The sequence below is a fragment of the Micromys minutus genome (assembly GCF_963924665.1).
Source record: "Micromys minutus genome assembly, chromosome: 1".
Lineage (NCBI taxonomy): Eukaryota > Metazoa > Chordata > Mammalia > Rodentia > Muridae > Micromys > Micromys minutus.
Genome location: NC_137969.1, coordinates 61,004,354 through 61,029,155, shown reverse-complemented (window position 1 = coordinate 61,029,155; position 24,802 = coordinate 61,004,354). Strand labels below are relative to the sequence as shown.

General features: G+C 46.9%; 1 protein-coding gene across 1 annotated transcript in view; it reads left to right on the top strand.

The window, feature by feature from the left end:
• Positions 1 to 24,802, top strand: part of CAPN8 (calpain 8) — a gene marked incomplete at both ends in the record, with an annotated part of 60,623 nt that overhangs the window by 20,387 nt on the left and 15,434 nt on the right. The window contains 11 exons of the mRNA XM_080936791.1: positions 4,837 to 4,955; positions 5,449 to 5,582; positions 6,578 to 6,746; positions 7,403 to 7,486; positions 9,904 to 9,989; positions 11,620 to 11,694; positions 12,399 to 12,559; positions 15,416 to 15,591; positions 18,769 to 18,780; positions 21,115 to 21,326; positions 22,552 to 22,588. Of these exons, the coding sequence (XP_080792917.1) occupies positions 4,837 to 4,955; positions 5,449 to 5,582; positions 6,578 to 6,746; positions 7,403 to 7,486; positions 9,904 to 9,989; positions 11,620 to 11,694; positions 12,399 to 12,559; positions 15,416 to 15,591; positions 18,769 to 18,780; positions 21,115 to 21,326; positions 22,552 to 22,588 (1,265 nt within the window). The remainder of the gene's footprint in view (positions 1 to 4,836; positions 4,956 to 5,448; positions 5,583 to 6,577; positions 6,747 to 7,402; positions 7,487 to 9,903; positions 9,990 to 11,619; positions 11,695 to 12,398; positions 12,560 to 15,415; positions 15,592 to 18,768; positions 18,781 to 21,114; positions 21,327 to 22,551; positions 22,589 to 24,802) is intronic.

Sequence of the window (24,802 nt, the reverse complement as noted above, 5' to 3'; positions counted from 1 at the left end):
GGTGTGGGTGCCAGAGACAAGGCAGGGACTTCCCATAGCGGAGAAAGTTTTCTTTAATCAGAGAAGGCAGGCATGAGAAAAAACAAGGGGAAGCAGAAAGTGGGTCTCAGAAAACTCTAATAGAGCTAGGCAAAGATACAGTGTGAGAACTATCACTAGTGACATTTATAATACTAAGCAGTTGTATAGAACTGTGGAGAGAAGTCATTCTGTCTGTCCTCCTTCCAGTGTGGGGAAGCTTTTCTCAGATTCCCTCCCCACCTCTGTGGGTGCATGTGTGTGTGTGTGTGTGTGTGTGTGAGTGTGAGTGTGTGTGAGTATGTGTGACTGTGCAAGTGTGTGTGTGTGTGTGTGTGTGTGTGTGTGCGTGTGTGTGTATGTGTGTGTGTGTGTGTGTGTGCATGTTTGGTTCTTCTTCGTTTCATGCAGAGGACATTTGGCAATATCAATTCTTGTTCATCACACAGGGTGGGGAAGCTGCTATTGGCACTCATCAGGTACAAGTCAGGCACACTGCTCAACATCCAGGATGGCCCCACCATAAAAAAATTCATTCCATAATGCCAGCCATGTTGTAGCCGAGAATCCTAAGCTAGCTCATTACACTTCTATTGGAGGAGCTTTTCTCACCAAGAGGACAGCTCTGATCTATGCCTGGTTCTTACCTCACACCGTATTGACACATGCCGCTTTGTGATTCTCTGCTGGAGAAATCTGCAACAAGGGCTGAACCATAGAACACCCTTGGTGGTCCATGTACATGTGCTCAAATCACTCCTGACAGCGCCATCCTGAGGTGATGCTGTGAATTGTGTGCCGGGTCTGGGTGAAGCCTGTCATCTCCCTGCGGCCAGCATCCAGTCTAGGCAGAATTTAACCAACACCAGCAGGAACAGCTAGAAGCTTATGTGTTCTGACGCAGTCAAACGGGCATAATTGAAATGCAGCAGGCTTGAAAAGGCATGCTCACCAACAGAAGGGAGGAAGGATGCTTCTGAGATTGCCGGGCAGTGAGGTGCCAAGCTAAATTAGTGCCCTGTGTGTAAAAACATTCTGAGCAGTCTTATGGAGGAAGAATGGGCGAAGGGTGCCTTTGCTGTGATAAAATATTAAAGATTTTTTGTAAACAAGCATTTGTTAGTGGGGTCAAAATCTTTGGATTGCTTCTGAATGTGTAATCAGGGAAACCGTTTGTCTTGACTATTTGCAGCTGGCTATGGTGCCCCCATTTCTAGTGATAGTAAATGGGAAAGAGGAAAGTAGAAACTAGCCAGTCAAAGATATCATGACTCTTGCTGTTCTGGGTTTTTGACTCTTTGGAACATGTAGTCCTCCTTTGGTTATTCTTTGTGAGAGTTATTATGTGGGGGGTGGTTTTTTTGTCCTTTGGAATTCATGAAGTTTCAACATGTGCTATTAGGAGTAGAGGAGGTAAGGAGGTGGTTAAGTCACAAGGGTGGAGCCCTTATGAATGGGATTAGTGCGCTTATGAAAGAGCCTCTGGTGAGCTTCCTTCTCCCTTCCACCGTGTCAGGATGTGATAAGAAATTCCTCATCTATGAGCCAGGAATAAGGCTCTCAGATACCAAGTCGGCCAACACCTTGATCTTGGCCTCCCAGCTTGCAGAACTGGGGGAAACAGATTGGTGTCGCTCCCAAACCACCTCATAGGTAGTATCTTATTTTGGCCTCACGAGTGGACAAAGGTGCTTTCCTTCTTAAAGTCTTGTTACTCCTCAAGATGGTAGCTGGATACAATTAAAGCCAAAATGACTTTACGACCAAAGGGGGACCAGATGGCTTTTGTACAGCCTGGCGCTGACTGGTCTTGAAGATGGTATCTGGTATGGTCTCCTTTCCTGATGTCTCAGGGTCTAATAGACCCGACTCAGCCTCCCCTCCCCAGTGCCCATGAGCTCTGCCCACATGAGACATCAGCTCTTCATCTGCTGTCTGACCCCTGAGACCACTCCGTAGCCTCTGAAGGGGGATGGGCACGCCCTTCTTTTCCCCTTGACTCAGGCCCATCTTCTCCTGGTCTCTGTGTCTCAGCACTCCACATCACCTTTAGTTCCCTGCCTCTAGATTTCTGAGTTGGCAGCTGGGCTTAAGGCCTGCCTGGGCCAACTTCCTCTTCAGAGCATCTGGGGTCTTAATGTCATCTCTCCTTCAGTCATTGCACATTCCAAGGTGAGGGAAGTCCTCTTACTGGCTTCCAGAGTTTATCTCCTCCCCCTCCCTCCTTCTCATTTACCTGCAGTCTGGAAGCATCTCTTTCTACCTAGTATTTGGGAAATTCCCAGAAGCTCGAGTTCTTATAACAATGGCTTTAAATTTTTTTTTTGTTCATTTATCATTTGTTTCTTTGTGTTTTGAGACAGGCAAGTATCCTTGTCAGGAGGAGTCACTCAAAAGTCGTGTAGTCTTTGGATCCCACTGTGTTCCCTGTATCAGCAGAGTGGACCCTGCAAAATGTCAGGAATGAAAGAGAAAGAAACATCAAACTCTTTCTGAGCTGACCTATTCGATGTTAGCCACCGAGGGATGTCTTCTGGCGCTTCTTATTGTAATGTCTGGGAAGCACTCGGGGTGTACTGTTGCATCAGCTTAGACTGTGAGTGAGGACCTTCACATCAGAAGGGAGGCGGGGCCATACCTGTCACCGTGACTGAGCAGTGAGGATCTCTGGAGTCCCAAGAACAGAGAGGGTGGGGAGACTTCCACTTTTCCCGGATGCCAACCAACACATTCCCCTCCTACCTTCATGTCCTGCCTTTCCTTTTAGATTTAGTTTATTTTATGTTTATGGGTGTTTTGCCTGCATGTATATTTGTACTGCCTTCCCCTGTGTGTGTGTGTGTGTGTGTGTGTGTGTGATGCCTGCAGAGGTCAGAAGAGGGCATAGAACCCCTAGATCTGAGTTAAGGAGTGTTGTAATCTACCATGTGGGTACTGCAAACCAAAGCTTGGTTCTCTGCAAAAGCAGGGAGTATTTATAACTGCTGAGCCATCTTGGCAGCTTCCTCCTTTTTTTTTCTCTCTCCTTCCTTCTGCCCTTCCTTCCTTCCTTCCTTCCTTCCTTCCTTCCTTCCTTCCTTCCTTCTTTAAACAAATTTAACCCTTCCAGTCTAGCTGGTGCTGCCTACTGAGTTGCTGAGGATCTTGTTTGCTTGACTTGGTTCAGGTCTTGTGCAGGAGCCAGTGCACCGGCCGTGCCTGTCTAGGAGACAGCATTTCACAACGGGTGACCTTTTGGCTTGTATGCTCTTTTAGGTCTGTCTTCACAGTATGTCCTAGCCTTCCTTTTTGGGACACACACACACACACACACACACACACACACACACACATCTCCTACTTAGGACTGAATGCTCAACAGTCACTTAGTCTCAGCACTCTGACCCACTTGAGTCTGTGCTGGTGCCAGTGCAGAAAGGGGCTTCTCTGGCTAAGGTTGAGAGATGTCTGGAGCACACTAGGAGGTGTTAGAACAAGAAGAACCAAATGAATAAGAGAAGCAAGGACTGTTTCACTAAACCCTAGACTCATAGAGTCTGGAATCCATAGTAAAGCTGGAAAGAGGCAAGATTGCATGGTATGATGCCATATTGCTTTATACAACGTGAGGGACACTAAGGACATTTTGCCCTCATGCTCTGCAGAGCCAGGAGCACCTACACAGGTGTGAGCAACATTACATAGCTTCCAAGATGCTGGCCCCTCCCACTCAGGAGGTTAAGGTAAGCATGTAGTGTTCAGGGCCTGTGATCCATCAGTTAATGTTGTCACCAGGAGTCAGTGGCACTGTCTTGGATATGGCTTTCAGGGGCCTAGGAGGTCTGTCTCACACAGAAGGAGGGGGTTCTATTTGCTTTTAAATATTCTCAGATATTCAAAGTGACCAACACCAAGCCCTGGGATATTTAACCTCTTTTGACTTCTATTTCTTCTGCTTAAAATTATGATGATTTCATGCTAATCAATGTCTCAAGGGTATTATAGCCACGGCTCTCAAGATGAACTCTGAAACACAAAAGGATCATTATCCTCCACATAGATCATACAAAATAACTGCCATTACCCAAGGCCATAATGGGAGAAGATCGATCACTCAGTCACCAACTCCATTCTTCCCTCCCTCCAACCTCCCCTTCCTTCCTTCTTCCCTCCCTCCCTCCCTCCCTTGTGTACCTTACATCCTGGATGAGCAGGTTCACTGTTTTTTCCCAACTAAATGTATCCATGTTGAAAACAAATGGAGCATACAGAGGAATCTCTTCCTCTCTACTTACACTCCACCGCTTGAAAGCCTAGGAACTGTGAAATGGCCAATGTACAAGGGAGGTACAGCAATAAAGACTAGCAGAGTGTTTCCATGCCCGAGTAAAACCTCCCACTGAGGCCCCAGGAGCTGACTGTGTGTACACTTCAGCCTGGTGAGGAGAACCCACCTTTACGACTTAGGAAGGTGGGGTGGTACCTTGGGTCGACTGTGTGTCCTCCCACGATTTTATGGCAGACTCCAAGCCCAGCATGAGTATGCTGGGAGGTGGGCCTTAGACATCAATGCTCCTCTGAGTGGGTGGGGAGTTAACCAGGTCCTTTAGCCTGCTCACTTTTCTGTCATGCATCTAGCGGAGAGAGTGGCTCTCACCAATTCCCGTTCATTGTCAGCTTCTCAAACTGTGACACGTACATTTCTATTGTTTACACATAACCCTATTCTAGGAATTGTGTTGCAGCTGAAGTGTAGTCTTCAACAGACACAGGCTCTGGAGCGATCGGGACAGCAAGGGCCTGGCCCGATCAGTTATTGTCTCCTCCGATTCCTTGCAGGAGACTGTTGGCTTTTGGCGGCCATTGCTTCCCTCACCTTGAATGAAAAGCTGCTCTATCGAGTGGTTCCCAGGGACCAGAGCTTCCAGAAGAACTATGCTGGCATTTTTCATTTCCAGGTATTAGTTCTGGCTTGTGACCTTTGCCATTACTCTTGTATCTTAGATATTACTCTAGATCTGTGGCATCAGAATCTTTGGAAGCAAGGCCAAGTTACTGATGTTAGATTATCCCTCTGGGTGATTTGGACACACACTCCTGTGTGAGAACCATTCCTTTATACATCTCTCCAAGCACCTCCATTCCATCTTCTTTTCCCTAGAGGCCATGGACCAAGGATCAGGAGATGGGTGACTGAGTTACCCACTCTGGCTCCCTGGGTGATGTTTGAGCAAGCTCTCTTCTCCACAGACTTTAAGAAAGACTAAAAGCTTTCTTGGTGTCTGCAGTATCTCCTGTGTGCAGATGGGGCATAAATCCTTTTCTCAGGGCATTTGAGGCTCATGAAGGTTGGAGAGCTGCTCACTGACTGCAGAGACTGCATCCAAGGATGCCAGGGAAGGACCCCTCTCTGCTTCTGCATGTGATCCATCTTGTGTTTCTCTCTCGTAGTTCTGGCAGTATGGGCAGTGGGTGGAGGTGGTCATTGACGACCGGCTCCCCACCAAGAACGGACAGTTGCTCTTTCTACACTCTGAAGAGGGCAATGAGTTCTGGAGTGCTCTGCTGGAGAAAGCCTATGCCAAGTAAGTGGGAAGGGGAAGAACCAGAAGACCCTGGGACCTCCCTGAAGGTTCTCACCTGCCCTCCTACTCGGGGTGCTGTGGACCATCTCTTTCCCCAGCATCCAGACATCCATTTGCTATACAGACAACACCACTCTGAAGAGAAATGGAAATTTGGGATGGGAGTTCTAGATCTCATCTGTGAGACTGGGGATGTAGCCCAGTGATAGAATGTATGCCCAGTGTGCATATGAACCCTGGTTCAATCCCCGATACCACAAACTTGAATAAGTAAGAAAAAATATGTTTTTTAAAAGACTCTAGCTCTGTCTCATAAGAATATCTCTCTAGCCATTAACTTATTCTCTCTCAAGACCCAAGGTAAGATCTTAGGGCGGCATCGATGTTTAAATGATGATGATGATGATGATGGAGGAGGAGAAGAAGAAATAAAATGTTTTTAGTTATCAAACTCAACAAAGTTTCTGCCAGTTTCTTGTGTGACATTTTTTTTTGATTGACATTCCAAGTTCAATGGCTTCTTTGGGTTTCTTTGAATTAGTCTTGTTTGCAGTCACTCCATTCTAACACCCCCATAACTTTCTGGCTATGTTAGGGTAATCCTTAGCAAATACCTCCCAGCCTCATGGGAGGGTTTCATATTCCTAGCTGTGCCTGGACACCCCAGGGGTCCAAGCAGTCAGGGCAAATTCTGGAAGGGTTACACTTGGTTTTGAAGTTGGGAGGCCTGGAGGAGCTGTCTAGTGATCTGTTTCTAGGCAAATCCTGGGGTATCTGTCTAAAACAGTGTGTATTCTGAGGTGTCTGTCTGAAACCAAAGCCTGTGTGTGTTCTGGGCTCCTCTTCACAACTAGTCAGGGTCTTTCCCTGGCCTTCTAATCTATGTCTGGCATTGTCCCTTTCCATGGCCCATGGTCCCCTTCTTGGGGTTGCTCATAGCTGTGGATGGTGTGTGTGTATATATATATATATATTTTTTTTTTTTTTTTCAACAGGCTCAATGGTTCATATGAGGCTCTTGCTGGAGGCTCCACAATTGAGGGGTTTGAGGATTTCACAGGTGGTATCTCTGAGTTTTATGACTTGAGGAATCCTCCAGGCAATCTGTACTACATCATCCAGAAGGCCCTCCGCAAAGGCTCTCTGCTGGGCTGCTCCATTGATGTAAGCCTTCAACCCTTTGTCTCTTTTCTCTGATGACACATTGGTTTGCAGTGTACAGGAAATGGTGAATCTTTGGATGGTAACTGTTGGAGCTACTTTAGTATGGCCAGACTCATCCTGGGAGCACAGCCCCGTCCCTGGATTCTAGATGCCATCTACTTAACCCTTTTGCTAAGTCATCTCTGTCTTTGGGGAAGCAAACATGGCAGCTGACAATGTTTGATGAACATGGAGACCCCTGAATGAAAATGGAGGATCCAGTTCTGGCAGGAAGCTTGGTGGCAGGGAATGCCAACGCAGTCTTAGAAAGATCTGGAAGCCACTAACTTAAGGGCCAGTTGATATCTGTCTGGTCATGTGCTCTCTTTTCCTATGTGGCTATCATCATGGATAGGTTTGTTTGTTTGTTTGTTTGTTTTGAGGCAGAGTGCCTATGAGCAGTCACACTGTAGCCTCAGCAGCTGCTCGGTGCCTAAGTAGCTTATTAAAGTGGGTTTCCTAGAAATCGGTCCCTCTGCTTGTGGGTTGTGGCCACTCCTACACTCTTCCCACCTGGGAGGTGCATGGCCGTGCTCTGTACTGTTAGAAAGCATTGCAGTGCTGACCCCAAAGAGGTCACAGACAGCCTCACTGATTGGACTTTCTTTTTAACACAGGTCTCAAGTGCAGCTGAAACAGAAGCCACCACCAGGCAAAAGCTGGTTAAGGGTCACGCATATTCTGTTACTGGAGCAGAAGAGGTAGGAAGGGGTTAATATGAATGACAGCCAAAGTCTGCTGCATCCCAAGGATGTAGGAGGTGACAAGAAGAAGTTTTGAGTATCCTCCGAGCTTTCCTGCTTGCCTAGGGCAAACTTCTCTCTGGATCCAGGGCCCTGGACAGATATGCACTTAACTCCTGTTCATTGCAGGATTAGGGTTAGGGTTAGGGTTAGGGTTAGGTTTCTCAGAGGACAGTATCTGAGCCCCTCTGGCCTCTAAGATCTCTGGTTTTAATGAAATTCAACTCTTTTATGAGGTGTGGTCAGAAGAGTTATAGGAACTGTCAGATTCTACATACATTCCAAGCAAATATTCATATAGGCAAAGCAGTATAAACCCATAGGTGTCCCTAAAAGGAGTAACAATTTCTAGTCCAGTGTTCAGGCTGATATTCAACAATGAGAAGGCACATAGATATTTCTCATTTTATGGCCCGAGCATTGCCAGGTACTATATGCGATTTTTATTTTATGTGGTTTATCAATGCCCAAATAGGATTTGAATAATTTGGTTTATAATTAAAAGAATAGATATAAGTGGACCATATGGCAAAGGTGAAAACCACCAATCTAAATGGTACTGTGGCTGAGAAATGAGTTTTCTTTAGGTTTTCTTGTGGACCATGTAGAAAGAGCCATACTCCAGTTCCCCAGCTTGCTGTTTATTGTAATAGTGACAACACTCATTACATATCTCTCTGCTGAGTGTGGTGTTGTAAAATCAAGGCAGCTCCAGAAACATGCATTGAATAATGTATGAGGAGACTTCGGGCTAGCGTTTCATGGAAATTGTGAGAATAAAGACAAATAGACTGACATCTTTGTGTGTGTGTGTGTGTGTGTGTGTGTGTGTGTGTGTGTGCCAGCATGCATGCAGGGATGCATGAAAACCATACTTGAATGTTCACTAACTAGTAGAGTAAGGGGGTGTCTTAGTCCATTTTCTGTTACTATAACACAGTACCTGACTCTGGATGATTTATTATTTTAAAAAGTTTTTTTTTTTTTTTAATTTCACACACTTTGGAGGCTGGGAAGTTCAATACTGGGTAACTTCATGCTGCTTCCTATCAGCATCAGTTGGAAGGAGAAGTGGGCACAGAAGACAGATAAACAAGGCAGACTGGATCTGCTCTCTCTCACTCTTACCACCTAATTCTGTCCTGAGAGAAGGAGACCTCATGCCAGAAGAATGAAATCAGGCTCCTAGGAAAGACATTAATTTCATTTCGTGTTTTAATCTCTTGAAAGCTCCACCTGCTAATTCCATGACAGCAGTGGTAAAACTTCCCCACACTGTCTAAAGGCATTTATACATTTAGACTCTGGGGACTCTCTGCTGGGCTCCTGCCCTTTCTGTGGAGAGGTATGAGCAAACATCTGCTCACCTGGATAAGGCACCAGAGAATCAGTCCCACCCAGATTTACCTCAGTGAACCAGTGGTTATATTGGGGTTACTTCCTATATCCCATATGATTCTCGCATGGCTGCATCACCAGAAAGCCACCATGGCTGGTGGCACTTGGGCATCCCTGGATCTGCTTACACAACCTGGAGGCAGCACTCACTGAAGAACCTCTGCTTGCCCCTCAGGGAGGGGCTTTGCAAATCCTGTCATTTTCAGGAACTTCCTGGGCTTCCATGTTTCCTTTATCCCCCAAATCTTATGAGTTTTTTTCAGGAGGTGACAGTTATACAGTTAACTAAGTGATTTTGAATAACTGACTTTTCTGAGACTCATTTTTTTTTACATTAAACTGTGAAGTTTAATAGCAGAGATTATGTATTTGAAATGCTTGGCATTATACCTAATCCAGTAGTAAGCAATTAATAAAAGTTGGACCAGGAGGTGGTGGTGGCATATGTCTTTAATCCAATGCTTGGGAGGGAGAGACAGGCAGATTTTTATGAGTTCAAGGCCAGCCTGGTCTACAGAGAGAGTTCCAGGACAACCAGGGCTACAGAGAGAAACCCTACCTTGAAAAACCATTTTTTAAATATCTCTATATTTGTATATCTCTGTATCTATATCTTTATGTCTATATCTAATCAATATTTATCTATTTCTATCTCTATCTTTCTCTGTCTATTTATGTCTTTGTTTATGGGATATTACTAGGATGCTGTCTTTGATACCCAGAATGAGGTCCAACTTAGTCAACTGCAAAATTTAAACCTAAGTTTAAGTAGATACATAGTTGTTTTTTATGGTAGATTCACTCTTTACTTGTTCTAATAATTTGTGAGATGAAAAGAACATTTGAGCAAGACTTAAAAAACAAGCATCGGAAGGAAAGGACTGTGGTGTCTTAGACGTTTGGGACGCCGACTGCCCTGGGTGCTGACTCGCACTTCGGGCAGCAGCTGTGGGTGACTCACCTGTGGGATCTTACAGGTGAATTCCCATGGCCGTCCAGAGAAGCTGATCAGGTTGAGGAACCCATGGGGCGAAGTGGAGTGGTCTGGAGCCTGGAGTGATAAGTATGCCCCCTTTCCCTGTGCTCAGCTATCCCTGGACAACGGTGTCCTGTAACACACACTGTATACAATGAGACCCAGTGCGCAGTGGGTTCTATGGGGCTCACCTTCTGATTACACATCCTGTTGTGGGAACAGTTCTAGGATGGGAAAAGCAGAACAGAAGCTACTCCGCTGACGTTTTTGATTGTGGATTTCTGCCTTAGCACTTGAAAGTCTACGGCAGCTCCGTGGTGATTTCCCTAGAGCTGAAGGCTTACTTATTTCCTGCCCACCACACTGGGCGCTACAAGGTCAAATCCATAGCTCGCAAATCTGACCTTTCCACGTCACAAACACTGCCCCTCAGTACCAACAAAAAACTAAGATGCCAGAAAAAACCTTAGACCTGGGAGCCATGGCCCACTGAGGCAGTAACGAATGGGAGCAACCCACCATGAGTTCAGGACTGGATGGGTGCTGATCTCTGGCTGGAAGGACAGTCTTTGGGTGGCCTATCCAGTGGTAAGGGGAGTCAGTCAAAGGAGGCATCATGGGATGGCACCCATGTCCTTCATGTCTCCTACCAGCCAAAGAACTGCCCCGGCTATTTACTGCCGACAGTTGGAGAACGTCACTGAAGATCTGAGAAGACATGTCTAAACTCAGCCAGCATCCTGTGTTGTTCACAATTGAAAACCCCAACAATGACAACAACAAAAGTCAAGCCAACTGGGAGATTCAGATTAAATCTAGAGTTCTCCATTGGATCCCTAACATTTTCTTTTCTTCTCTTCCCCCTTCCTTCCTCCCTCTCTCCCTCCCTCCCTCCCTCCCTCCTTCCTTTCCTCCCTCCCTCCCTCCCTTCCTTTCTTTCTTTCTTTAAACAAGCACACTGTAGGACTCAGTACTGATTGAATGGATGTTTTGTTGACTTTAAGAAGTCCCAGAATCCAGTGTTTAGAAGCCATCTGGAGTGAGAGGCTGACCAGGCCTCTTCTCAGCTGGGGAGGGAGGAATGGGGTGGGGAGTGTGCTCAGGGAAGAGCTTTTGTTTGTTTTTAGGATTGGTAGGAACGCTGTTCTCTTATCTAGATATTGCACATGTATCTCAGGACAACCCAAGGCTGTGAAGGTCAGGCAGCTGTAGATGACATTTGAATAAAGCACATGGATATTGCCACAGAAAGGCCACCAGTGGGACACTTGAGGGATATTTCTGTAAATCTGGGCCTGATGATCAAAGCTATAGACTTAGGAAGTGGACAGTGTCTATGTACCCAGAGCTGGCTGGCCCCAGTCTGATAAGAGGAGGGACTGGCTGGTTCCCAATGGACAGAGGAGCACATACCTTTTGTGTGACAGGCCCTTTTTATTCTTATGGTCAGAAGTCCGTGACTCTTAATTGGAATGTAAAACTTGCCCAGAGAGTAAAAATTAGAACAAAGCCATCACACTTCGGCTGCACACCCAGGCCATACAGAAGCTTACATCCATGGCTTCACCCCATCCCCCAGCGGTACAGCAGTTCACACCAGGCTCAGCCTATCGTCTTCCCTCGACCATTTGTGGTCCTTTGGGGACACTTAGCTACAGTAAACAGCTTACATCTCAGGAATGACCACCCCTGGCTCATTTTTTTTCCCCCTCCACAGTGCACCCGAGTGGAATGACATAGATCCAAGGAAGAAGGAAGAGCTGGACAAGAGAGCAGAGGACGGCGAGTTCTGGTGAGAAGCTCTGCCCAAGGGCCCTCAGGGGCTGGTCTGTTCCAAAGAATACCAGAGTGCCACAGTCTCTGGGATTTGCAGGAATTGACAATGTCCCTAACTCAGGTGCTTTGGTTTTCTCTTCCCCTTCCTCTGGTGTAAGTCTCCTTCACTCTCTTATCTAAAGCATTGGAACTCAGCTCTCTGTGCCCACGACATGGCTTAGCCAGCAGCCTGTTTGCCTGTCACGAGCTGAAAACAAGCCCCACCCCACTAATCCTCAGGCTTAGCTTTTAGTTAGGACAGGAATCTTACCTTTCCCGGGGGTGAGGGGGCATGCCTTGGAAGATGGAATGTCTTAGAGGAAACCTCCACACTGGATATCACAGAGACTTCCTCAGGAATGAGCCTATGGTGGGCTTAGCTGTGATCCAGCCTAGGGGGTGAGGGCTTTGTTCACATCCCCACTCCCAGGAGGAGGGGAGAGTTCTTCCGGTTTCCGGTTCCAGTTCTGTGTGGCTGGTAGACACAGAGAGGAAATTCTCTAGGAATTGAGACACTGACCACAGAAACAAATCTGTAGGTAGCTCTGCTTATGACTGGGCTGAAGAAGGAAACTCAGGCAGCTCATAGATGATGGAAGACAGGGCTCTTTCCTGGGCCTTTAATCTCTCTTCCAATCCAGCCTGCTTTACGCGCTCTCTTCCGGTGCCTTTGTCTTTCAGGATGTCCTTTTCGGATTTTTCGAAGCAGTTCTCCCGACTGGAGATATGCAACCTGTCCCCGGACTCTCTGAGCAGTGAAGAGATACACAAATGGAACCTTGTACTCTTCAATGGCCGCTGGACACGAGGTTCTACAGCCGGGGGCTGCCAGAACTACCCAGGTGAGGCAGAGGGCCATCTGGCTTTTCTTGTAGAGGCTGTGTGGCTTTTAACATGGATCTTTGGATAATTAATGCTTGTGGATCTGGGTTCGTGTTTCTCTCGTGGCTCGGAGGCCAGGCCGGCAAGGGTGGTGGACAGTGACTTTGTGGCTGCCTATCTGAGGCCTCACCTCAGCTCCGCTGTGTTCAAATCATTTTTGCTCCAGCCCTGCTGCTCTTCTAGCTTGCTGCTTTTTGGTCACCTCTCCTGGACCATCGCTAAGGCCTCCTGCTCTTCTTGGGACTTTTTCCTTCCCGACCTGGTCCAGCTGGTTGACACCACCCCACTAAACTTTGGGGCAGAGTAGCTAATTCTGTGAGAAGGAAATATACTGTTTCTGTGGGTTGCTCTAAGAAGGGCAGCCATTCTGCTTGTGTTAGAGTGGAAGGGTCAGATTGTGGGATTTGGGAATGGACTACGGGGCTACGTGTGGGTCATGTTCTATTCTGTGGAGGTCACCAGGGATCTATCCCTGGTGAGGATGTCCTGGTCCAACCGCTGCCTCTGACTTTACTCTGGTTCCTCGTCTTGCTAAAAGTGAGAATGTCCTCCCTGGATGATGACTAACATGTACTTGTGTAGGCTCCTCCCAGGTCGAGTCCACTGAGGCAGCAGCTGAAGAAACAACCGAGAAACAGCCCTGCAGCTCTCTGGAGAAACAAAGGAAAGAAAAACATGCATCTACTTGCTAGTTCCCCACCTTCACACTTCTTGGGCTTGCTGTCGCTCTGTTGATTTGTGTTGATTGACTTGCTGACTCTGGCGGGGCTGAAGAGCAGCTACTTTCTTCCCAGACAGAGCACTCAATGCCGTAGAGATTGCAGCATTGTAAAAGCCCCGTGTGGGCACAGACTTGGAGTACAAGGTCCTACCCACACTCCATCCTTCTCCCCCTGGCTGCAGAGACCAGCTGTTGTCAGGCCTGAAGGGGGAACTGACGGCCTGTCCCCATCAGTCAGCTTAAGGATTATGAGACCTGAGGGCATTCCCTTCCTGGAGCTTCAGTTTCTCAGTCCTTACAATGGTTCATATTTCCTATCTTCCAACTCAGTGGGGCCCAGTGAGCATTGTAACACAGAGTGCTTGGGGAAGCGCTTTGTAAACTGTGCAGTGCTATACAAATGGGGTGTATTACTTTTATGGCCCATTCTTCGCCTATAGTACTGTTAAGGAGTAAACAAAAAATGTAGGGATTGGGGTAATGCTGCATTTGGGAGAAATTAAAATATGCTCACCATTAGCAAGCTCTTAGAGAAGACATGAGAAATCCGCAGATAATTCTGGAAGCTCAGAACCATAGGGGGTTTCCAAGGTATCTGCACGCACCAAATCATAATCCCATCTGTGCTGCCGGCTAGTTGTCAGGAGGAAATGGATTGTTCTTGCCTCATGGTAATGAAGTAAGTACAGAAAATTACTGAATTTTCTGTCTCCTCTGGAATCTACAGACACCTGATCTTAAAATCTATATATACATATCCAAGCCTCGAGGGGGAAAATATCTAGAAATGGAGGTTCTGAGGAGAGGCTGAATAAGTACTCTTACTGTTAGGGGAAAAAATAAAGAGTGTGCCTTGGCCATATGTGACTGTTACATTGTTTTATAGTGTTGTATCACTGTATAGAGGCTGTGGAGATACCCACAATCTCTCCTCACCTGCAAACAAGCATTCCTCCTCAACTCTGTTGAAACTGAACACCTAGCATGGTGAAATGTACCTGGCCAGTCTTTTCCAATTACCCTCTACATTCAACTCCATCATAAAACTTTATCAGAGAACTGTTGTGTGCCTATGGCTGATCTCTCCGATTTCTCTGTGCCCTAGCTTGGGCTGTTACTAAGTTGAGAGATCTTAAAAAAACAAAAATAAAAACAAAACTGCCTTTGAATACAGGCATCCTGTGTGTGCATGGGGTCTTGGTTTGTGCATCTCTGTGTATGCACATGTGCAAAAAATGTCAGGTGTCTTTCCAGATCAATCCCCACCCAGTTCTATTACCTTTTGTCTCTTGTTCCTTTGAGACAGGGTTTCTCACTGAACCTGGAGCTATGCCACCAGGGCCAGCCATCCCTGTTTCTATTCCCAACAGCACTGGGTTTACAGTCACAGTCATAGGTGCTAGGATCTGAACTCAGGTCCTCTGGTTTGCACAGCAAACCCCCTTATCCACTGAGCCATGCCCCCAGCTCTAGAAGGCACCTTTTTAAGTATCCATAGGTGGTGAATCAGGGATGCTTAATGACACTGCACTTTCTCCTATTTTAGTGAGTAACTTGTCTGGAAGGGCATGTGTCTCATCAGCTGCAAGACTGAACATTCTGGGAGGCTTCTTGGATTAAGGAGCAGAGGGTGGGTCTCAGGGCCTCATGGGATTAAAATCCAAAGCAGGAGCCTCTCTTGGGATTAGTGGAGCACAGACAGTCAGGTGGCTTCCTAACTATCAGGCACATACTACTTTGGTATCTTCTGGGACTTCTTCACCCTCATCCACTGGCTCCTTCCAGGCAGAGTCTTTAGCTAAGAACAGGAAAAAATGAGAGACTTCCAGGAAGGCAGCTATTGCTTCCTGGTACAGTCCAGATCAGCCCAAGATATTAGCCACTCAGACAGTTCTGGTCTCCTGGTTGGTGAAGCTGATAAGATATATGTTCTAAGTATCTACCTGTGGAATGGGTCAGGGAGGTGGGATGACTGACTTCCAGTTCCGCTATACCAGGTAGTCTAGCTGGTGCTATTCTTTCATTGGGATGATGAAGGTTCTTCCCTCTTTTTCCCCTCCACCCCGTTGGACCACTATCACTGAATGACTTCCAGCCACTTACTGGACCAATCCCCAGTTTAAAATCCATTTGGATGAGGTGGATGAGGACCAAGAGGAGGGCACCAGTGAACCCTGTTGTACAATGCTGCTAGGTCTGATGCAGAAGAATAGAAGACGTCAAAAGAGAATCGGCCAGAGCATGCTCAGCATAGGCTATGCCATCTACCAGGTATTGCTAAGTCAGGCTCCTCAGTCACAGTCTACTGGTGTCTTTGATGGGGATGTTCTGGTTAGTAACTGGGGTGCATCTTTCCTATTGTTCAAATTCTCGTAATAAGGTGTTGTCTTCACTTCCTTGTATATCTAGAACTCACACTGAGATTTGGGTTCTATAGTTATTCATCCCTGTGGCTAGAATTTCATCTGTTAACTCGGATATATGCAGTTCACTTTACGGTGCCAAACAGTGAGAACTCAGTGGAAATGTGTGTATTAGACTCTTACCCGAGAAGAGGTGTCTCGGGGCATGGGAGCCCAGAACATGAAGGCAGAAGACATTGGAGCAATAAAATGCATTGCAGAGTAGGGGAAGATGGCTGGATAGAGAAGCCAAGTGTATGCAGTCCTTTTTTCCGACCATAGACAGTCACTCGGAACTCCTAGCCACCAGCTTAGGTAAGAGATCCACACAGTCCTTTTGGTTCCAGGGTCTCTGGATTGAGGAACACAGCTAGTTCTTGTTTCAGGCTTCAGACCCTGCCTCAGGATACCAGGCTTCTCCAGTGACTACCCCTCTGTGGACTTTGTCTCTGGTCCAGTAAATCAAGGTCTTGATAGACCAGCTAGGACCATGTGGTAATGCATTCTTTACCCAGGCAAAGACTCCATACAATGAATCCCATGGAGACTCAGTTTTTGTTTGTTTGTTTGTTTTTTGCTATGGTTTTATTATAAATGAACTCCTTGGTAAACATACAGTTCTAATTAGAAGACTTGGAGCAGCTTGGAGGCTCAACACCTTAGTATAAATTAATGCACACAAAATAAGCATTGTAATATGAAGCATTGTCATAAAATTTGTAACAAGGAAAAATTCAGTTGCCCAGCTTCTACCGTCAGCCTCCAACCCGACTGATCATATTCTTAAGCTTAGGGTTTCAGAGGTGTGTGTGTGTGTGTGTGTGTGTGTGTGTGTGTAACTGGAAGAATAGGTTAGAGAAGAGTTGCTACTTCATTGCAAGAGAAAAGAATCAAAAGTAACTAAGCTCCTTTTCACTCAGACCTACCTCTTCTGGCCCCATCTAGACATAAATACCACAAACCTAACTGTTCACAGAGATAACAACCCAAACCACGTCCATCTCATCATGCATGCATCCCAATACTGCAAACTTGCCTGAGCACCTACTCTGTGCCATGTGCAGAGCTAGAAGCTGGGGACCCTGAGGATCCCCAGGGTGCTCACATTCAGGAACTGGAAACCCAAGGCACTCAGCTGACGGCAGACAGGAGAGATCTGTGATGGAGATTCCACCACAGCAGCCTGGGCTCCAGCTCCATGCTGGAGGAGACTTTGATCCGGTCTTCAATAGATAACCTGGACTTCAAAGGTGGAGAAGAGAGAACGTTCTAGCCTGAAGGGCTGCCATGCTCTCCCTCATAGCTTAACACTTAGTGACATTTAAAGAGCAGACAGCTGGCAGGGACGGTTATAGGGTGAGCCACTCAGGGACGGTGGCAAGCGCTTTATCCTTCAGGCTCTCTCATTGAGTCAGAGCAACAACCAGATCTTTCACTGTAGCTGTGTGCAGTGTGGTGTTTGCACCAATAAATAATACACACAGCACGTCGGTTTCATGTTTCAAATTACAGCTGCTTATGAAATACACCAGGGTATGTGATCTGTGGTCTCACTTCTTGTCGCTGGAGGCAAATAATTTAGAACTCAGAGTCTGTGAGCAGATCGGGTTTTTAAGTCAAATTGAGGAGATGGATGTAGGGGACCAGCTGTGGTGAGGGGAGCAGCCTGGGTGAAAGGAGCATCTGGGGGGTAGGGAGTAGCTGGGCTTCAGAGAGCAGCTAGGATGTGTGGAGGAGCATGGCTAGTTAGAAATATATTCTCACTCCTGCCTTACCCTCTTCTGGCTGTGACTGCCTGAAACTGGACTGTAGCCTGAGGCTGCAAACCTATGACCAGTTGAGAAGCTGCCGGGCAGCCCTGAAGGCTAAAGAGCCCTTCTGCCAGCCACTCAGGGTCTTGCATTTCACAGATGGCTGCCCTTCCAGTCTCTGTGTGGGCAGTGGCTGTTTCTTTCTGGCCCGGGAGATTCAGGGCCAGGTGGACTAAAAGCATATCACCAGAAGGGTCCAGGTTGTTGAGGGAAAGCTGGCCAAGGTAATTAGGAAAAGTCCTGGCAGGGGTGGTGAGGTCTCAGTGTGGCTGATTGTGTTTTAAAATTCAACCCCGAGGAGTGCCAGTGTCCCTCGACCACTGTAGTTTGCTGAGAGGATGCCAGCCCGCTCTCACTTCCCTGCAGTTGCACCCTGGGCCCAAGGCCGTGTGCTCTTTTGGTTCAAACAGCCCGTGTGGCAGCAGCAGAAGAGCACAGGAGGATTGGGGTCCTCTTGTCTAGTCTGGCACAGGAACACTGGGCATAGCAGGGCTCCCTCTCTGGGTCTGAGAGCTCATCTCCACAGTTGATGTCTTAGGTTACCACGAGAGAGCGGCAGCTGAGCTAGTGAGAAAGAATTCACCATCTCATGTAGGCAAAGCAAAGGGCAGAGAGGATGCTTGGGATGAGGGAGTCAGAGGCTATGGAGATGCTTTGTTTCTGCATCCCTTTCTCGAACACTAGTACCAGTCTCCCGTCTAGCTTTCTGCACTGCTTAATGACACTAACATAAAGCAAGGGGCCCCTTAGTTCCAATTTAAAAATTCTGGAGGGGTCTCCTATAGGGCTAGTTTGGATCACGATGGACAAAGACAGGATCAATTATGACTTCAAGTTGAATGGAATCTTCTTTCCAGCCAACTCCTTGATCTGGTAGGCTTGAGTCGGAAGTCTCTTGGAAGACTTTGAATCCAATTTAAGCTCAAATATTATTACTTTTGAAGCATTAGGGAAGATCTTGGTAGATTACACAATTAGTAAACAAAGCCAAAAGTAGGAACCCAGCCCCAGGGTTCCAGGATTCAGCAATCTGCATGCGGCTTTGAATCCACCGTTCTTTCCCCAGTTGAAAAGCCCGTCACCCCTCATTTCAGCATGAACTCCCTCTTCGTGTTTGGTCTGAAAGGTGTAGGGGGAGATGCCCAGGGCGAGGGGTGTGAGCTCTCTGGTGACCTGCTCTCGGTTTTTCTTTTTTATTTTATTTTCTTTCCTTTTTTTTTTTTCTTGTCCTGCAGATTCCCAAGGAGGTATGTGAGTATTGCCTGGACAGAGGTGGCCTTCGTTTGGTAAGAAAGGGCATGCCTGCCTTTGGCTCCTCCCTGCCATGAAAATAGGCTATTTTGTGGATACTCTAAGGATCTGGTGAGCTGGTGTCCCTGAGAGCCAGTAAAAACAAGCTGAAGTCCCACCTGCCAGGCAGGCTCTTTGGGAAGAGAGCAGGGGTGGTTCTTGACCCTATGTGCATGGTGGCTTGCTCTGAATGAGGTGATTACAGCATACTGTAGGATGCTTCTTGTCTGGTCAACAGGAACAAATGCCCTGGTAGCTAATAGAAAGGGTTGTGCCAAGTTCGCCCTCTCTGCTCTGGCTTGTCCCGTGAACCTCACAGCTGGCTTAGGGAATTCTATCAGTAATGTCCTTATGGTTCCGATGTTCCCTCTGACCTCTTGGGTCTTGTTCGCCTGGACCACCCACCTCAGAAGGTAGGAGTCTGGAAGCATTCCTGAGAGGGGACCTGCATGTTCTCAGGAGACATTACAGTCAGCACAAAGTAAGGCCCCACCCAGTGTGTGCTGGCCCAGGATCCTCTGAACTGCAGCCTAGAGACTCTTAAAAGTCTCAGTGTACAGATGACATCCCAGCAAGTTATAGCAGCCTCTTGGGGTCAGGAGAGTACAGGCATTGTAGGTTTATAAACAGCCCCTAGATTGTAGTCTACTGGTCTGTCCTGCCCTTGGGTCACAGATGCACACCATTTATCATGGAGGGGACAGCCAGGGTGGGTGGTCTGGTGCATCATTTTAACTACTAGAAAGTAACGGAAACCAAACCTGAGTTAAATTTCCATTAGATTTGCTCCATCAATATGAGTTTGGGGTCCTTGTGTATGCATGTAGAATCTTTCCCAGGGGCATCTAGCATGCCCTTGGTATGATCTGCAAGTGTCTTATGACAAAGCTCGAACGTATCTCAGAGTGCCTGAAGGGATTGTTAAAGCACAGGTCATCTGGTCTCACATCTACAACATCTGGCTCTAGGTCCAGGGTAAGCCTAAGGTTCAGGGTGAGCCAGAAACCCTGCAGGATTCTGCTGACCTTTGTCTCACACCTTGAGAATCACCCTCAATTGAACCTGCTTGACCCCCATGATACCATCACATCAAGGGGCAATGTGAGGGCCAGAGACCTTTGACACTTAACTGGATGGAGTCTTCAGTAGCACAGAGAAAACCAGGTTCCTGCTTCAGCAGTTCCAGGTCCCACTCTGGCTCCCCAAACAAGGATTCTCTGATTGGTTCCACACTTGGATTCTTCCAGAAACTTCATTTACCTTTCCCCCAGCCAAGCCCAGATGACAGTTAGCTGCCCATCTGCACTGACAGCGCCTTCTGTCTCTGGGCTCTTTCTTCCCTCATCTCCATCAGAGATGGCAAAAATGACATTGTTACACTTAGGTGTTGGCCGTGGCTCTGCTGTTCTGCCCCAGCACTCCCGTGTCCAGGGTGTAAACATTTGCAGAGGGAATCCTAGCATAGTGGCTGTGCTAGTTGCAACCTGGGAGGGTCCCTGAGGAGTCCTGGCCAAGGCAACAACAGAGGGATAGGTGGGCTTACTTTTCTCCCCTGATCAGCAGAACTGAGATTCTGGGGAGGGTCTGGTGAGCATGCCTAGATACTGACCACTCCAGGGTGAGTGTTTCAGCTCTTGCAGCTTGTCTGCACCTGCCCCTGTCACGGGCATCATATAAAGATTGATTGTAAGGACTCTGGGGAGGGTAATTACAGTGCTAACAACACTGGCACCTGTGTTTTTAGAGCACTCTGAATCAGTAATTAGCCTGTGTCACACAGAAGCAGCCTCCCCACTCCTCACAACGAAATTCGTGGGAGTATCTTCTACTGTCTGTGGAAGAGTCCTGATCCTCAGAAGGCCAGGAGGGACCCAGAATCAGGCCTGGATAGTAGCTGCCTCCTCTGTTTGTCTTCTTCAGAGTCTGACCACTTTAGTCACCTCACAGAGCCCTTTGTTTGAGGACAGCTGGATTGTGAGATTCCATGCCATTCTTGTAGAGACAGCTGCAGATGCTTCCTGCTGGAATCCTGAGGAGAAATATGCAAAGCCCACACTCGACACCCAGAGCTTCATTCTTCATTTAACTGGGGAGTGTAGAAAGTCTGGCTAAAATTAGAGCAGCCAGTAGACACCCCGAATCCACCTGATGGTTGAGATTGAGTGAGCTAGCTCAGGATTGAACCAGAAGCCTCCTGATTCTTACGTATTAGGTACAGCAAACAAACCCTAACTTGACAGGGTGGGGCTGAGCTCCAAGGAGAAACCGACTCTGCCCATTGCTTTGTGCAGCTGGAGAATCAGACGGACACACACCTGGGCCGGGACTTCTTCCTGGGCCGCCAGCCCTCTGCCTGCTCCAGCACTTACGTGAACCTCCGGGAAGTGTCCAGCAGAGTCCGACTGCCCCCGGGACAGTACCTGGTGGTGCCATCTACCTTTGAGCCCTTCAAGGATGGTGACTTCTGCTTGAGGGTGTTTTCAGAGAAGAAGGCCAAGGCTCTGTGAGTCGACTTTGTCAATCGTGTGGGGGTCGGGGGTGTTTTTTGAGTTAGGCCCCAGCTGGAAGAGAGACACTCGGAGGAACTCGTTGCTAAGTGATCTGCCTCAGGATCTTAGGTGATGCTTCTAAAGGAAGTTTGGAAAACATGACACCTCCCGGGGACCTTCCCTGGGTGTGCCTCTTGCTGCCTCCACTTTGCCCTATAGGACTGGGAATTTCCTTATCCACAAATTCAAGGCTGGGGAGAAAGGGCACCAACGACAGCCTATTAACCAGCTGTTCTACCATGTGGCAGAGGCTGATGGGATCTGGGCTGGGGCTGTGCATACAGTACACACATACCACACACATCAATTATATACACTCCACACAATTACTTACTGTATATATGTGTCATATACACTAGACATATATGTGACATATGTGTTAAATGTGTACTACTTATACATCCCACATTATGTATGTATACATATCATGTGTATCTATAGATAAACATTTACACATGTACAGCATGCATACCATGTGTATCATGTACACACACAACACATGCATCAAATACATAATACGAACATGCAACACACAAATCACACATATATAATATATATACCACATCAGATACATACAACATATGACATGTACATACACCACACATTATACATTTCGGTACCACATACCATACTATGCAAATACACCACTAATACACAACTTAAATCTGCTGTGCGTATTCACTACACATTAAACACAGAATATTCATGTAGATGCACAGAAACTATATACATCTCTCACGTACCACAAACCACGTGCACCATCTGCACATACCATGCCACAGATCCTGAGCACACGGCGCACACATACTGCATACCCCATGCCATGTGCCTACCCCTCAGACTCCAGGCTCTCCATGAGGCCAGCAGAGCCTTCAGCAGAGAAGAATGGCCACCGGAGTAGACAGAGCTGTGTGTCAGAATGTTTAGTATCCTAGAATCCAGGGGAGAGCAGTGATCCTCTTATTTCAGGGAACCTCAGGTTGGAGTAGTAAAGGGGAAGGATTTCTTTTAGGGATTCAGTCCTACAGAGTTTTAAAAACAAACAAACAAACAAAAAACAGGAGTTGAAAATCCAGGGTGTGACAACCTCATAAGAGGAAATTCTTTCTGAAAGGACCCAGCCATTATCTGAACTTGCTTTTTTTTTTTGTGTTTAATTCATTTCTGTCTGGATTTCAGGGAAATTGGGGATGCTGTCGCTGGAAACCCACATGAGGTATGCGATCCTATTGTGCCAAGTTCTCACACTTAGCATAGCAGACACTCAAGTTTCTTGTTGATTTGACAGAGTTCTTTATATATCAAAGATAGTAGCATTTCATTTCTTGTTTCTCTGAGACATAGTGCTATAGTGTCAAAGGAACACTACCAGAGGCTGTCCACTTGTTTTCTACTACTACTACTATTCACACAATCACATATGTATACATATACCCTTCATATGCACTCAGCACATGTGTGTATGTATACACACAGAGAAATGTGAAGAGTTTGAAGTATGAGTTCAATTTCTTGTCCTTCCCACTTGCTATGCCTGAGTGTGTGCATGCATGTGGTGTGTGTGTGTGTGTGTGTGTGTGTGTGTGTGTGTGTGTTTGTGTGTTTGTGTGTATGTGTGTATGTGTATATATGTAGTCTTTCTGTTCCATGGAGCAGGACCAAGGGGTGGGGCATGTCTTCACACAATGCAAGTCCAGCTACTCTGCTGTTCCCCCAAATGGACTGAGTGTCTATATGCAGATGCTACTCAAAGTGCCCTCTAGTGGCTGAGCGTGTTGTACTGGAATGAACAGCCCTGGGATAGACATGCTCTATCATTGGAAATAATCAAATGTGTGAGTTTGTGTTTCTACTGAGGACCCACATGCCTAGAGCTTGGGTATAAGTTTTCCTGGCAGGAAATGACCTGTCATCTGTTTAAATCTTGCCATGTTAGTCTCTATTTGATGTGACTGTCCCCGGGGCCTTTGGCCTTCTCTCACCACCTCTCTGTAGCATCAGCCTTTCCTGGGGTGGGCTCTTGGTAACTGAGCTCTAGATGCAGACGGTAGCCCAGCCCCATGAGTCCCAGGCCTGTCTTCATTCTCACCTTGGGGCACAGGAACATTAGAGGAGCCACAGTGTGTTGGTGTAGACTGTACAGAATTACAAGTCTGTTTTGATTTCTGCTAAATGGCTTAAAACTCAACCCATATCCCTCCTGAACCAGGCTGCCAGAAGTTCAATCCTGGCCATCATGGGGGCTCCTTTCTCCATCTCACGTGCTCTTAGGGTTTTCCAAAGCCCCAGAGTAACACGGAGTCTCTTCTGGCCATGGGTCTGCCTTGACAGTCTGTGCTCAGATTATACACGGCTTCCTTGATTACAGTTCACAGGCTGCTGCATTTGGCCTGTAGCTTCATAAAGTGCTAGCTAGCCTCAGGCAGAGAGCCTCCTGTTGTCTCCAGAGCACGGCAATGGAACCATCAGAGGGAGTCTAGGATTCTAAGGCCTGGGACTTCAGAATATTCTGGTTCACAAAAGCTCTGACTTCCTCCCTGTGGCCACTTCTGTCCCAACTTATACATGCCACACACCATACACACCAAGTTTTACACACACACACACACACACACACACACACACACACACACACACAGTCTCACACACACACACACACACACACACACACACACACACACATTCACTTACTATACTGTACCATAAAACATATCACACATGCATAGCATACTATCATAAAACACACCACATACATCACACATGGTTACTATATACTGCACATACCACATAACCACTACATACATACACCATACATTCATACTATATACATATCTCGCACATATCACAAAATGCATACTATTTACTATATGCTTATTGTAAAGCATATTATACATATATATTCACACCAACCTACAATACAGGCTACATACTTTCATACACACATACCATGTATATGTGGTATATATTCCATCACAACACCACACATGTATAATGCACACATACACCAGACTTATGCCACACACACACTACTCATGCATCTGTACATGCCACACACATACACAGCATATGCGCACACACAATACTCACCCGTGTGTACAGCACACACACAACAGTGGTGATTTCTTGTTGAACTTAGGCCTTTGCAGGAGATAAGAAGATACAGCCTTGGCCTTCCAGAATTTCTGCGTCTTCACCTCCAAGTCACAGGCAACTAGACATTCAAAGGGCCCGACTCCCTTCCTTGGAGTGAGGGAGGTACACTATGAACCAGACACTCTCAGGACTCAGCTGTGTGCCTTTGAGCAGGGCTGCTAAGATGACATCAGCACCCAATTTAGTAACAAGAGACTCCATCCTTGCCTTAGTTTGGCTGCCAACTTATTGCCAAGTGTTTCTACTGGGACAGTAGACACTCCTCCAGCAGCACATT